General features: G+C 45.4%; 1 protein-coding gene across 1 annotated transcript in view; it reads left to right on the top strand.

Moving 5' to 3' along the window:
* The first annotated feature begins 2,436 nt into the window (after positions 1–2,436).
* Positions 2,437–13,991, top strand: part of slc8a3 (solute carrier family 8 member 3) — a 95,123-nt gene continuing 83,568 nt past the window's right edge. The window contains 3 exon segments of the mRNA XM_035167515.2: positions 2,437–3,294; positions 9,811–10,782; positions 10,785–11,676. Coding sequence (XP_035023406.2) covers positions 9,897–10,782; positions 10,785–11,676 — 1,778 coding nt within the window. The 5' untranslated portion in view covers positions 2,437–3,294; positions 9,811–9,896.

Below are 13,991 nucleotides of genomic sequence, written 5' to 3'. Positions count from 1 at the left end.
CCTCTCAGCAGCCAGGCCCACTGTGTCACTGCCTGACTGCTTAATTTCCACTGAAGTCGCTGCAACTCCAGCCTGCAAATTATCGGCATGTGCAGGCTGCTGGAGAACGCAGCGCGCAGGGAGAGAAAATACAAATCACAAAGTGCAACCGCAGCACTATTCTCTCTCTCTCTCACTATTCTCTCGTGCTCCACTGTTTCGTTCCCTGCTCCAGATTTTCTGCTGCAAGACCTTTTAATGAAACTGATCCAGGGCCTGAGCTGCCGTCAGTGAGGGAGAACAGGAAGGAGCAGGTGAAGTAGCTTTACCTTCAGAGAATCAATGCCACCAGTCGGTCTCAGGGCCGCGGCCATCGAGCCCCTGTGAGCGCTGGCCCTCTCTCAGTGGGAAGAGTGAGCAGGCCTGGTGTGTTGATTACAAGTATAATCCATTAATCATCACTGAACACATCCACTACTTTGATGAGAGTGGCAAGAGCAGGCATTGAATTCCCATCCGTCGCTGCATGCTGGCTGCAGGTGCACTGAAGAGCCTGCACACAGGGCTGTGCAGTGTGTTTCTGCCTCCACCCTCTCCCCTGCAGATAAGAGAACTTCATTAAAAAAGTCCAACCATAATCTCCATACTAATTACAGCATTACGTGGAGTGGAGGATGGAGGCTGGAGGATGGAGGATGGGCGTGGTGGTGGTGGTGGTGTGGAGAGGGGGGGGGCTGCCTGACCAGATTGGCTCATCGTCCATTTGGGAAGTGATTGCTTTTGAATTTCGTATTTGAATTCATCCGAACAGGCCAATAAGATTCTCCACCACAGTGTCGGACTTTGTAATTAAAATCGGACCCAATTGATTTTTTTTTTTGTCCTGCTTTGCATTTCACTGTTTCCCCAAAGAAAAGAGACGCTGCTCTCTGCTCTGAGAGGAACGCTCCGAGTCGCTCCGAGTCGCTTCTGGTGGATTACTTCTAATTCATTGTTGATTAATTGCTAATTGATTTAAATGACTTTTTAATACTTGTATTAATTTTACATACAGTTTTGTTTGCTGTGGGACTTTTAGGGGGGTTTCCACAGCGCTTCAGGCCTGTGTGAGGCTGTAATTAGAGGTGGTGGCTCTGTCAACATCCTCCTGCTCTGCTCCCGTCTCCGGGGCTTCGTCTGTCTCGTCAGCAGCGGTTCTGTGTGATTGTGCTGCATCAAGGAGCGTGCACCCAGCGAGGCTCATTATCTGCTGGCTCGTGATGCATCTAACTGGGGGAGAAGATTATTGGGTTGTGCAATGCAACTGCAAGAAGGGGCGTTGTTCGATGGTGAGGACGTGCTTGAGCTGAGGAAGGAGCTGGATCGGGATTCGTTTTTTAAGGATAGTTTGATATTTTGGGGTTAAAAAATCTCATTATCTGACTGATGACATGTTGGTTCATTTACACATTTTATAAACAAGAAATAACAAGTCACCCAAGCTGTTTTCAGACATGAACACTGGAAAATTCAGGCAAGTTTAGTTTCAGTCTTTGTGCTAAGCTAACTGGCTGCAGCTACATATTTAACAGTCAGACACGAGTGTTATCATCTCTGTTAAGTCTGCAGAAAAAGGGGATCTAGTGTATTTCCCAAAATGTTGACATACTAACTACTTTAAAGGCTTGAAGGTGATTCAGTAGCAGACTCTGCTCCCATGGATGGATACTGTGTGGGTCTACCAGGTGAGATGTTAGTGCTGCCCCTGGATCAGAAGCTCTGCATCAATACTTTTAGACACAAAGAAACGTTGAATGATGATCTTTAAATGTAGAAATAAACAGTTTGTGCTGTGATGCTCTGCACATTTGCTACTATAGACAGGGATTAGTGATTGATTTCGGACACAGCTGATGGTGGTCGCTAACATCTGCTAACATCTGCTAGCGGTTGGCAACTTAACTAATGCAGAAGATCTTCAAACGCACGATCTTGTAAGAAAATTCACTAATTATCCACTCACCACTGTGCCAATGGAGGGGTGGGGGGCCTCCATGCTGCTCCTGTGGTGTCATCCAAGTGTAAATGACGTTGTTTCGAGTGGAATATGAACGTCGGGCCGGGGCCCCCCTCCCATCAGCATAGTGGTGAGTAGATAAGGAGTACATTTTCATATTTGGGTGAACTATCCCTTTAAAGAGGTAAAATAACAAGTGATGCTTTAATTACAGTCTTCTTCCTCCTGATAACCCCCCACCACCCTCTGGGTCCCTCCCTCCCTGTGGGAACAGTTGTCATGGTTTCTGTGGGACTGGATGATATTCATGCTTTTTTTGTTGCAGGCTTCTTCTCTCAGCTGATGGTGACGTAGCTGCGCGCCTATAACCCAGCCTGTGTGTGTGTGTGTGTATGTGTGTGTGAGTGTGTGTGACTTTTACAAATGGGGGGCGGAGGGCTGTGCAGGGCGCAACCATTTCACACCTCCTCCGCGTGAGGAGAAGAGGAGGAAGAAGAAGAAGAAGAAGAGGCCTGATATCAATGATCATTTCCCCGGGATGACAGTTTACAGATAGATGAAGGAGGGCAGAGGAGACGTAGCTGCTCCGGTGGTGCGCAAAGTCCAGCAGCCGGCAACTTAGACGCTTGACGCACAAGCTGCGCGCATTTTCCGATGTTGGGCAGAGGCTCGTGTTGATCGCGGTGTGCAGCAGGAGCAGGAGCAGGAGCAGGAGCAGGAGCAGGAGCAGGAGCAGGAGCAGGAGCAGGAGCAGGAGCAGGAGCAGGAGCAGGAGCAGGAGCAGGAGCAGGAGCAGGAGCAGGAGACATCATCATCACATTCCCTGCGCCATGGCAGCGGAGAGAGGCGGAGGAGGAGAGCGCTGATTCACGGCTTGCAGGAGGAGGGAGAGATCCATCGAAGATCCATCTCCAGCGAGGGTGCAACCTTAAAATACCAACCCCCTCCTCCTCCTCCGCCTCCTCCTCCTCCTCCTCACCCTCTGCTCTCCTCCCTCCCTCCCCCCCCTCGCCATTGACAGCTCTGCGACCCGGTCAGTCCGTCAGACAGGGAGGATCTGGGGAGGAGAGGCGCCGAGGCAGGAGAGGACGAAAGGCGATCACCTCTGCTCTTGGTCGGATCCCATCGCCGGTACTCAGCGGGCTCGGGGAACCTGCCTCTCCCCGCGCACGAGGACGACACAGCGGCGGCACCGGAGGGATTTTTTTATTTTTTTGGGGGGGGTGGGGGGCTCCCGTTGGACTGAGGAGAATCCACATCCCGAGAAAACACACAATAATAACACAGGAGCCACAAAGTCCCGCGGAACACAGATCCAGGTAATGAATCACGCATGATGCAAACTGCCCGACACGCAACCGTCTGCGCGTTAATGAGTGATGCAACCTGGAAAACACACTCACACGGTTTTTATTTTGTTTGTAATTAACCGCGATGTGCTTCGTGCGGGCGGCTGCACGGTGGAGAGCCGAGGTCCGTCACTGGGCTCAGGCTTCACCCTGCACACCACCGCCCCCCCCCACCCACCACCATCACTGTGCAGATATGATCCATTGCACCGGGGCTGAGATGGATTCGTGATACCGCCTAATGGGTGTGCCATTAAAATAATTGGCGCGTGTCAACGCAACAGCCAGTGCTGCTGCTGATTGGCTGAGCACTTCTACTTGTAACATACAGAGTCTTTAGGTTAAATATATTTCGTGCTTTTATTGTGGTTGGCCTCCCACGACTGCTTCCTGTGGTCAACTCATGGATTTATCCCCTATTAGACGAAATGAACGCGTCTTTACGCACAGGCCTGCACACGCACCCTGCATGTAAGTGAGTGGTGCGGGCCTATGGGTGCTCCAGCAGGGATTCCCCCCCTACCCCTCAGGCACTGACTTCTGTACAGTGAGTGAAGCAGCCTTAAGATGATTAATAAGCAACAGCTGAGGCTCTGCTGAGTCCATGTTTACGCGCATCTCAAATAGCCTCCTTAAACCAGAGCCTGGTCCCAAAATAGGGAGAGTGAAACGGATCTGAGAACAGAGCAGCCGCCCTCTGCTCCCACAAACTGTCCCTGCTGGGTGCACAGCTCAGGACACACACACACACACACACACACACACAGGGGTGATCCCATAAAGGTGCATTAAATCAAATATGAATAGCCTCCATGATGAAATCCACGATCTTAGAGGTGTGAGTCACTTGGAGTTGGACTGATTACGGCTGTTGTTGATGTTTTAAGAAGTAGTAGAGTTTTTTTTGGTCCAGGAAATGATCAAAAATATCGTCATCATTTCCCAGAAGAGATATTCGGAGACTTTCAACTGCCCCAACTGCAAATCAGCCATCATCATACTTCAGTTTAATATCACAAGAAGAATATTTCCTTTTGAATCTGGAGCTGGAACCAGAGAACTTGAAAAATCGATCGTCATTATAGTCGCCTAATTTCTGCAGACGATTCATTATCGATTAATCTGCTAATCACATCGCGATGTAAACTGATTTATCTCTAAAAGACTGTGAAGTTTGCAGTACATATTTGTTAGCGTTTTTTCATTCCGGCAAAATTCTTGATTTTGCTGAAGTTTATATTCACTAGAAATCCATCCTCCCAGGATAAAGCTTGTAAGAAGGACTGAATTAACTTAACTTGACTTAAATAGAGTGTATAACTATCCTCTGATTGTCGTCCTCATGCTTTTTCCCCTTGACAGGAATATAATTTTTGAGAAGCACGGAATTTATATATTTTAGTTTGAATGTTTAAAGTTAAAATCTTCAACAAAATACTTTCAGTAAGAATATTCGCACCTTCTTTAAAGCCCATTTATTGATGATTATAAATGGGAAAATGTGATGACCTGGGAGATTCAGTATATTAATGAACAGCAGCATCAATATCATGATATAAAACTACTGCAGATATTGGAATTGGGATTTTGTCATTCTTATACTGGTGCATAGTCATTGTTGTATAAAATGAGCAGTTAATTCTGGATACATCCTCTCATCATAACATTTTCTTATAGCCACCATTTCCTTCACCCAAGGTTTCCATAAAATACTGTGGCATCCTCAGCCGTCATCTTATGTTGTCTTATATGTTATGAGGTTGGTCTATTAAATCAAATATTCAGGATATTTGGTTTTGGTGAATATCACTGAGTTCTTCGTCCTTTGCAAAAGAAGAAAAAGTGGTTAAAAGTTGAGTAAATTGAGTTTAAATGAGTTCACCCTCCGCTGTTTGTGGCTGAAGAGGTCAGTGACGGATTCAATTATATTACGTCAAAGCTCAACCTTCATTTACATAAGTCAGTTGAAATCTGGCTCCTAAGTTCCTGAGCAGTTTTTACAAACTATTTAGTCTTTACAGTTGATTTTTAAAACTTTTTGGAAGCTGCATCTGAACAGTTTAAATCCCAGTGCTCCTCGTGTAGAGTTGATGGTTCTAATAGTGAAACACGTGGAGAAATCAAACATTTCACGCTCCACCACCAAACAGCTCCTAGTGCAATTTATACTGAGATAGAAAATTAATACAAAATCACTACAAGGTCACTCACCTGAACAGTGTGAGTGCTTTAATATAATCCTTTACATCACTGACTGAGATTATGTTTGTGGCTTTTAATTGATTTCCCAGTCAATCAATGAATAAATCAATCATTCACTCCCTATTTGCTATATAACCAGGATGTATATAATATTCCAGTTTTCTTTACTCAGTTTTACTTTGAAAACTGTTGTATAATGTGTTTTGGGGTTTTGGATTGTGCTGTGAATTGTGGGTGTGGATCTTTTTAAGACGCAGGCTTTTACCAGTCCAGTGAAGGACTCTATGTAATTGCATTATACAAATTGAGGGCGTAGCATTTTCGAAGCTTCACTAAAGCTGGATTTATTCTGTGTTACGCCTGCGGGGTCCATGTGCGGAGGTTGTTGATGACGTGTGTCCCTTCAAATATTTAACTACACGTGGGAACTATCGGGTAAATTACTAGGTGGGAACTGTGTTAGTTGTGTTGTCCCCGACATGTTTCTGATGGCGGCACAGTTTGTTCAGAGTGAAAACTCTCGGTCGTCTTCTCAGTAATGAGACGGTAAAAACGTTTTCTGAAACTAACGTCAGTTCCTTATCATCTCGAGGACAAATAGTCCTAAATGTCAGATTTTCTGCATCAAGTTCCCCAAATGTTTTCCTGGGACACTGAGAAGAATTGTGAAAAATGCCCTGACTCGCAATTGTGGTAAAAAAAAATCTAAAATTCTATCGGTTCTTCCCTGGCCCATTATCTTCCACCTAGTGGTGCAGGTTGGTTCAGTGCTTTTTATGTAAAACTGAGCAAACAAACCAACAGACGGTTGAAAACAACATCCTTGGAGGAGGTAATGAAAGAATGTAAACACGGTTTCTGTTAACCCCTCGTGTGGATGATAGATCCAGCTTAAGACGGTGTTTACACGTGTAAATAACAGGTGAACTGGATCTGGATGTCCCACGTGAGGGAGGAAAATGCATTTTGAAAGGTCTGAATACTAAGACTCAGCTGCGATGGATCACAGCATCACAGAAGCATTTGACAGCACCTCCTCACTTTAAAACATGCAGAGCTAGTGCCATTATGTTGAAGTTGTTTATTTTCCTTGGTTATACGAGGTGCAAATTTCTTTTGAGTGTTGACCTTTCATGCCACGATGATGAAGCACACACACGTTAACCTGATGCGACAGTGTCCAGTGAAAAATTACCTATCGACTTTATTATCTTCCCAAAATATTTAGCTGTGCGCTGCGTAGAGCAAAGAAAAGATGAAATCAAAATGTTTTTTTACTCATCAGGGACCAGGAGTAATATTTACAGGCCAACTGGGTCTCAGTGTGACTCTGGCACTTGAATGAATCTGGCGACTGTCTTTGGCTTCTTTGTCTGTACAAGAGCTGGTGTCAGCATCAGACGAGCCGAGCACATGGTCTTGTCCGGGTTCGTGGGGCCGGTTGGCAGCAGCAGCGTCCGCATATGGTTCAGCCCCCGAGATGAAAATATGTCCGATCAGTCACAGGCTGCACTGCTTAGATAATACCTTAGGAAAAAAAGACATTATCTGGGAAGCGTTATGCTTTCTTTGAAATGTACGATTGCATATTAGTAGTATATAAACATAATTTCAACTAGGTTATGGAAGCTGAGTTATTGAAGTGCTGTGAAATGATGCTTGATGATGGATTGGTTCACTGAAATAAGACGATAGTTGGATGAACTTAAACAAAATAACTTCCATAGGTAACACACAAATTAACTGAGTTTATTCAACTTAAATTCAACAAGGTGTGTTCACACATAACTTTAATTTGAAACAACAAATGAAGTAGTAAAGGTAGAGTGGTAGGTAATAGAAGTAGTATCAGTAGTTTTTGTGAGGTAGTATGTTGCAGAATGATTTTGGTAATGACATTAATAACAGTCAAGGTTTATTTTGTACATGCACATCACATATCTTTAAAATCATTCAAACTACTACTCAGGATAGTTCAATATATGTTTATTATCTGGAACATATTTTCAGAGACCTGGAAATGAGCAACGAGCACATTAATTTGAAGTATGATTTCATTCAGTTTGTGAAATGTGTGAATCTAAGAGGAACCAGCAGGAGGAACTTTCTCTCTCCATCCAGTTACTGTTTGACCTCCTAAGTTCTCCGTGTCACTCCTTTAGTTTGCTCTTGGATTCGTGGGTATTTGGATTGTTTGCCATTTTGTTGTACCTCTGTTTATCCAGAGCAGGTTGACGGAGAACGTTTTGCTCTTTTTCATCACCTCCCATCCTCAGATAATACGAATTCCACTAAAAAGGTGCAGCAGGTCATTAAGTTCCAACTCTGTCGCTCAGTTATCTGCCTGTGGTTTTTGTTTGTGCTCAGCTCTGGTGGTTCTCACAGGGATCACGTAGCTGGCCCCTGTCCATATAAATGGCTCTGCTGACTCAGTTAAATTTAAGTGTCTTGTCTCTGCCTCTGCTGACACTTGTGGACGTCCCCGTTTCTATCCCCCAGATCAGCGTGATGCTCTGAATCATCTTTTTAACATGTGAGGAATTTAATTTTACGCTGAGGCATCCTATTCTCCATTTATATGTTATATTACCTCTAAAAACTGTTTTGATCATTATATTATAATATATAAAGCCTGAGACATTGATGGAAACCTTTTTGACTTTGTGTGTGTTGACACTGCTGAGGCTCCAGAGACGATATTTAAATAAGTGTTAGTTCTTCAAGCAGCTCTTGTTTGACTATTCACACCTCAACTGAAAACACTGTCAGCTTTTCAAACTGGCCAGTCGTCCGTCTGGATGTGAGATTTATAATTTCCATAAGCCTGCTTCAAGAGTTATTTTAGGTCTTAAGAATACCCCAAAAACTGCTTTACACAGAATTTAATGAATGCTTTTATCCAAAGTGCCATGTGTGCATACTGGATGGTAATCAACCTTTTAACCAGGAATCAGAACACAAGGATGCTCTTTTGGGGGCAGAATGTAAAAACAATACACATTCCTCTCAACAAAAGTAAAGGGAAACAAGTGTGAGGGTAATAAAAGAAACGTCACCCTCCAGTGAATTCAGGACAGAGTGATTAACTCACACTGTCTGAAGAGATAATTTGAATTCAGACTTAACTGCATGTGTGCCTCGCGGGCCCAAAGGTGTGGTGGAGGCTGCAGAGTGGCCCGTCCCAATGTCATGAACCACTAAATAGTCAGACACCATTTAAAAAAAGAGCCTCAACAATAAAACCCCTGAGTTACGCCGTCTAACTCGGGGCTGGTTAGAGTGTTTGTCATGCTCCTGCTGCCTTCGGCCTCAGCTGTTAACATCAAACGAATTCTGAAGTCATATCTCATGAGATAAGTCGTGAGATGCTCGGCCGGAGCTTTTATGAATTTGGAAAACGTCTGCATTGATGTTGTAACGCTGCTCTCTCTCGCAGAAGTGGTTAAGTGTGCATTTAGGGCTCAGTATGAGATGAATGTGGACGGGACGTCTGTAGCCTTTGTTTCAGTTTTGCCTCTTGACGGTCTCCTGCCTCTCCTCTGCTGATTTTTTTTGCCAATGCGACATTTTGGACAGTGCTTAGTTTGGCAACATCACAGGCCTGCTGAGCGAGCTGTTTGGTTCCGAGCGGTGTATTACCCCTGAGATTTAAGACAATCACGCACATATCCACATCTTAACTGAAAATAAACCTCATGATTGCAAATTAGCCCACAGGCAAATGATTTTATTAAACTGAAGTTATCTGCTTTGTGATATACAGACCTGAAAAGTGTCGGAGAAGGTGCCCGGTTGTCTTCGATAACACAAAAGCTCTCATGACTCTGCTGTTTCTAAAGTAAGAGGCAGGAACTGAAGGATAGGAGGGATCATTTCATTCTGTGCACTTATAGAAAACGGAGACATTCATTTTTTTGCTTCTGACACAGTGTGTTTTTCCCTGGGAAATGTAAACACAGTCTTACACACTTGTACAATTTACTGCTCCTCAAATTTGGGATTAAAACAATGTGATAATACCCTAAGGTTGGGTAACAATTTCCTTTATGTGATTGCATTCATTAATGACTTATTATGTGACTAAATGAATGCATTGTACTCTGTGTTAATGAGTAATGTATTAAATAATATTTAACAAGCAATATACGCATTAATTGGTCTAATACGAAAACCCAAAGAAACATGGTGCAGTTGTTTTATCACTGTTTTCCCATCGGGCTGTTTTATAATAGAGATGAAATATAACATTCACATCATCTCTGTTGTTTCTTTCTGGTGTTTCAGGTGGTGGGTGGAGAAAAACACAGCCCAGTGCTGGATCCCAGAGGGACTGTCAGTGTGGTAAGGACCCTTGAGACGTAGGAGGGTGCATGGAGGGTTCAAGGCCTGTAAAGCCAGGGTCCTCGGCCTGCCTATGGTTGGGGCTGGTCTCGGTGGCTGTCGCCTTCCTTTGTACGGAGGCACGGACGACTCCCATTCCTCCGATCAGCCCCAGCAATGGAACCTGCACGGGGAACTCCAAGTGTCACGAGGGGATCATCCTGCCCATATGGTATCCAGAGGATCCCTCCATGGGGGACAAGATCGCACGGGTCATTGTGTATTTTGTGGCCATGATCTACATGTTTCTTGGAGTGTCCATCATCGCTGACCGCTTCATGGCCGCCATTGAGGTTATCACGTCCCAGGAGAGGGAAGTTGTCATCAAAAGGCCCAACGGGGAAACGACAACCACTACAATCCGGGTGTGGAATGAAACAGTCTCCAACCTCACCCTCATGGCCTTAGGATCGTCCACCCCTGAGATTATGCTCTCTGTCATTGAGGTTTGTGGACATAATTTCCAATCTGGCGAGCTCGGGCCTGCCACCATTGTTGGCAGCGCAGCGTTCAACATGTTTGTCATCATTGGCCTCTGTGTGTCCGTCATTCCCCAAGGAGAGGTACGCAAGATCAAACACCTCCGAGTTTTCTTTGTCACTGCAGGCTGGAGTATCTTCGCTTACATCTGGCTCTACATGATACTGGCTGTGTTTTCTCCCAATGTAGTCCAGGTTTGGGAGGGTCTACTCACACTGGCTTTCTTCCCCATATGTGTACTCCTTGCCTGGGTGGCGGACAGACGACTGCTCTTCTTTAGGTTTATGCACAAGAAGTATCGCACTGACAAACACAGGGCGGTCATCATCGAGACGGAGGCTGAGCGCTCTAAGGGGATCGAGATGGACGGCAAGCTGGTCAACTCTCACTTCATGGACGGGGTGCGGCGAGCAATCTGATCGGTTTAATTGAGGGTAAAGAGGTGGACGAGTCCCGGCGCGACATGATCCGCATCCTGAAAGATCTGAAGCAGAAGCACCCAGAGAAAGAGATGGATCAGCTGGTTGAGATGGCCAACTACTACGCTCTGTCGCACCAGCAAAAGAGCCGCGCCTTCTACCGCATCCAAGCCACGCGTATGATGACGGGTGCCGGAAACATCCTGAAGAAACACGTTGCGGAACAGACGAAGAAGTGCACCAGTGTGCAGGAGGTGCACGTGGAGGAGCCAGAGGAGTATGTGTCCCGGATCGCTTTCGACCCTGCTGTCTACCAGTGCCTCGAGAACTGTGGCGCCGCCATTCTGACCATCACCAGAAAGGGTGGCGACATCAACAAGACGATCTACGTGGATTATAAGACAGAGGACGGGTCAGCTAACGCTGGGGCCGACTACGAGTTCACAGAGGGTACAATGGTATTCAAACCAGGGGAGATGTTCAAGGAAATAAGCATTGGCATCATAGACGACGACATCTTTGAAGAGGACGAGCACTTTTTTGTGCGCATCGGAAATTTGCGTGTCCTGGAGACCGAGGACGAGCTGTTGTCCCCCAACAGTCTCCCCTACCCGAAGGCCATGCTGGGCTTCCCCACCGTGGCCACTGTGACCATCTTGGATGACGACCATTCGGGCATCTTCACCTTTGAGAGCAGCTCGGTGCACATCAGTGAAAGCATCGGCATTATGGAACTGAAAGTGCTGAGGACCTCTGGAGCAAGGGGAACAATCATTGTGCCTTATCGCACCATGGAGGGACTTGCCAAAGGAGGCGGCGAGGACTTCGAAGACACGTACGGAGAGCTGGAGTTCAAAAACGACGAGACGTGGTAAGACAGCATCTCTGTTTTCTCTAATGGTTGTGGCTTTTCATTAAGGTGTTGTTGTGGATTTATTTGTGACGTTATCGGATTTGTAATCACCCAAGGTTATTGAAATGAATTTAATGAGTCATAAATAAGCTACTTTCTTTGTATTCTTGTTTGCAATCCCATTGATTTGTGTGTTTTGATTTAGCATCACAGTTTGATGATGTAACCCCGTTAAGAAACAGTAGCTTCGGTACATGTGATATGATCGTGAACTTCAAAGTGGTTCAGCTGAAACAAACATGTTGTCGTCTTTGCTTCTTGACATTTAATTCATAACATAGTTTGGTAACCTGTTCCTGGGCTGTCAGCTCTTATCGCTCTTTGAATTGTAAATGCTCTCTCTCTCTCTTTACACAGTCAGACAGTATATCTGAGCATGCCACTCTATATCCCCTTGTTTTCCTGTCAGGAGATTCTGCATCAGAGTGCTTTGGAAGCAATCCCGCGTGTGTCGCATGTAACAGGCATTCAACTTTTGGGATTCGTCACACAAGCGTGGAGACAGGAAGTCCTTAACTAACCCTCTCCTACAATCCCTGCTGCTTTTGTGTCATTTTTTATTGGCGGCGTCTCATGTCTCCTTCAACTGAAATAAAGCTGAAGGGAAGAACAAATGCAAAATATGAAAGAAGAGGGGGGATTACAACAGGCCCAGGTTCGTGCAATGGTCGTCTTTTACGTTAGTGGGTAGACTGGTTCAAAATGAGTGACGTGACTGGAGGTTTGACGCCTTTTGGGTGCAGCCGTGATTCAAAAGCTTGAGTAGTAGTGACGTTCTATGTAAATATGTGTATTTGTAGCCTCGTCAGCTGTACTATCTGTGTATAATACTGCACCACAATAACAGCGGTTACAACTGAGTGGGACATGTTGTGTCAGTGTTGCCATAATAGCAACCGTCTTACTGGCGTACCAGTTAGCGTTGAGGTCATGTATTTGTACGATGCTACAGCCCACAGTCCCCTGCGTGTCAGCCAGTGCTCCAGGAGACCGGCATGTGTACGGAACTGCTCCTCTTGAGAAATATTGATTTGTTTATTTCACAGCTTGCATCCGCTTGCATCTCACACGTCGGCCCCGCAGACGCTAAATCAAAGTGTCGTGCGTCCGTGACATCCCCTTCCCCCACAGATCAGAGCCCCTCTCAGCGTGCTGTGGCTGGCTGGCAGGGTCCGTGCTGCAGGGTGAGTGTTCCTGAGGGCCTGTGCAGCCCAGGAGACTGGCAGCGGGGTAAAGAGTGTCTGGGTGATCAGCATGCTCTTGGGGCCCGGCTGAGCTCTCAGGATTTTGTTTGATTTATGTTTTGGGCCGGGCCTGAAGGCTGCCAGGGGAGTGGAGGGGGGGAGATGTGGAGCGTGACTATTATTATGAGATCGCTGTGATGTTGTTGGCATTGTGAGGGAATACTGGTCTATCGATCCGTCCATTGTGTTGCACACGGTGCTGCGAGTTAGATGTTCTTGCATTCCGGCGTCGCTCCGTGAGAGTGTGAGACTTGACACACTGTGAATTGATAAAGTTGTGTAGTTAAGTATTCATCTGAATGACTGTATGGTGGAATAATTATATCTGCTGATTCATTTATGAGAAATATAGATGGATAATGATTATAGCTTCGCCAAGGAGGTTATAATTCTACCACTCTCCGTTTGTTTGTTAGAAGAATTATGCAAATACCACTGAACAGATTTCAATGAAACCTAGAGGGGGGTGGGACATGGGCCAACACACAACCTGTATGGATTTGGTTGGGGGTTTGATTCAAAATAATTATTTCTTTTCATGGAACAGTGTGGACCAGCACTGAGGAGCCTCTGATTCCGTCACCATCCATTTCAGAGAAGTGACAAATTCTTGTCCCCAGGTAACAGAACTCCATCTCCAATAATCCTCTTTTATCTCAGTTGTTTCATTTCTACAAAAATATTGCTATTTCTTGCCAGGTAACCAGAGCAGACTGGGAAAGTAACTGGTACTGGACCAAGAAATGATCTGGCACATCACCTGCAAAACGTTGAATGTGAGATAATGTGTTTTAATTAGTATCTGGCGGTTGTATATTTGAAGATTGGAGTGGTTCGATGTTTCCCCCTGTTCCACGTCTTTATGTTAAACTAACCATCTCCTGGCTGTGGCCTCATATCTGACAAACATCTTCTCATCTAGTGGAAGTCGATTTCTTCAAATCATCCGATATGAGGCAGACTTCTATTTGAGAGACAAACCTTTATTTTCATCTGGGGCTGTGGAGATCTAGGATTTAATCAAAATGC

This window comes from Hippoglossus stenolepis, chromosome 10 (genome assembly GCF_022539355.2).
Source record: "Hippoglossus stenolepis isolate QCI-W04-F060 chromosome 10, HSTE1.2, whole genome shotgun sequence".
NCBI classification, from domain to species: domain Eukaryota; kingdom Metazoa; phylum Chordata; class Actinopteri; order Pleuronectiformes; family Pleuronectidae; genus Hippoglossus; species Hippoglossus stenolepis.
The sequence above is the reverse complement of the archived record's forward strand: the minus strand, read 5'-3'. Positions and strand labels throughout refer to the sequence as shown.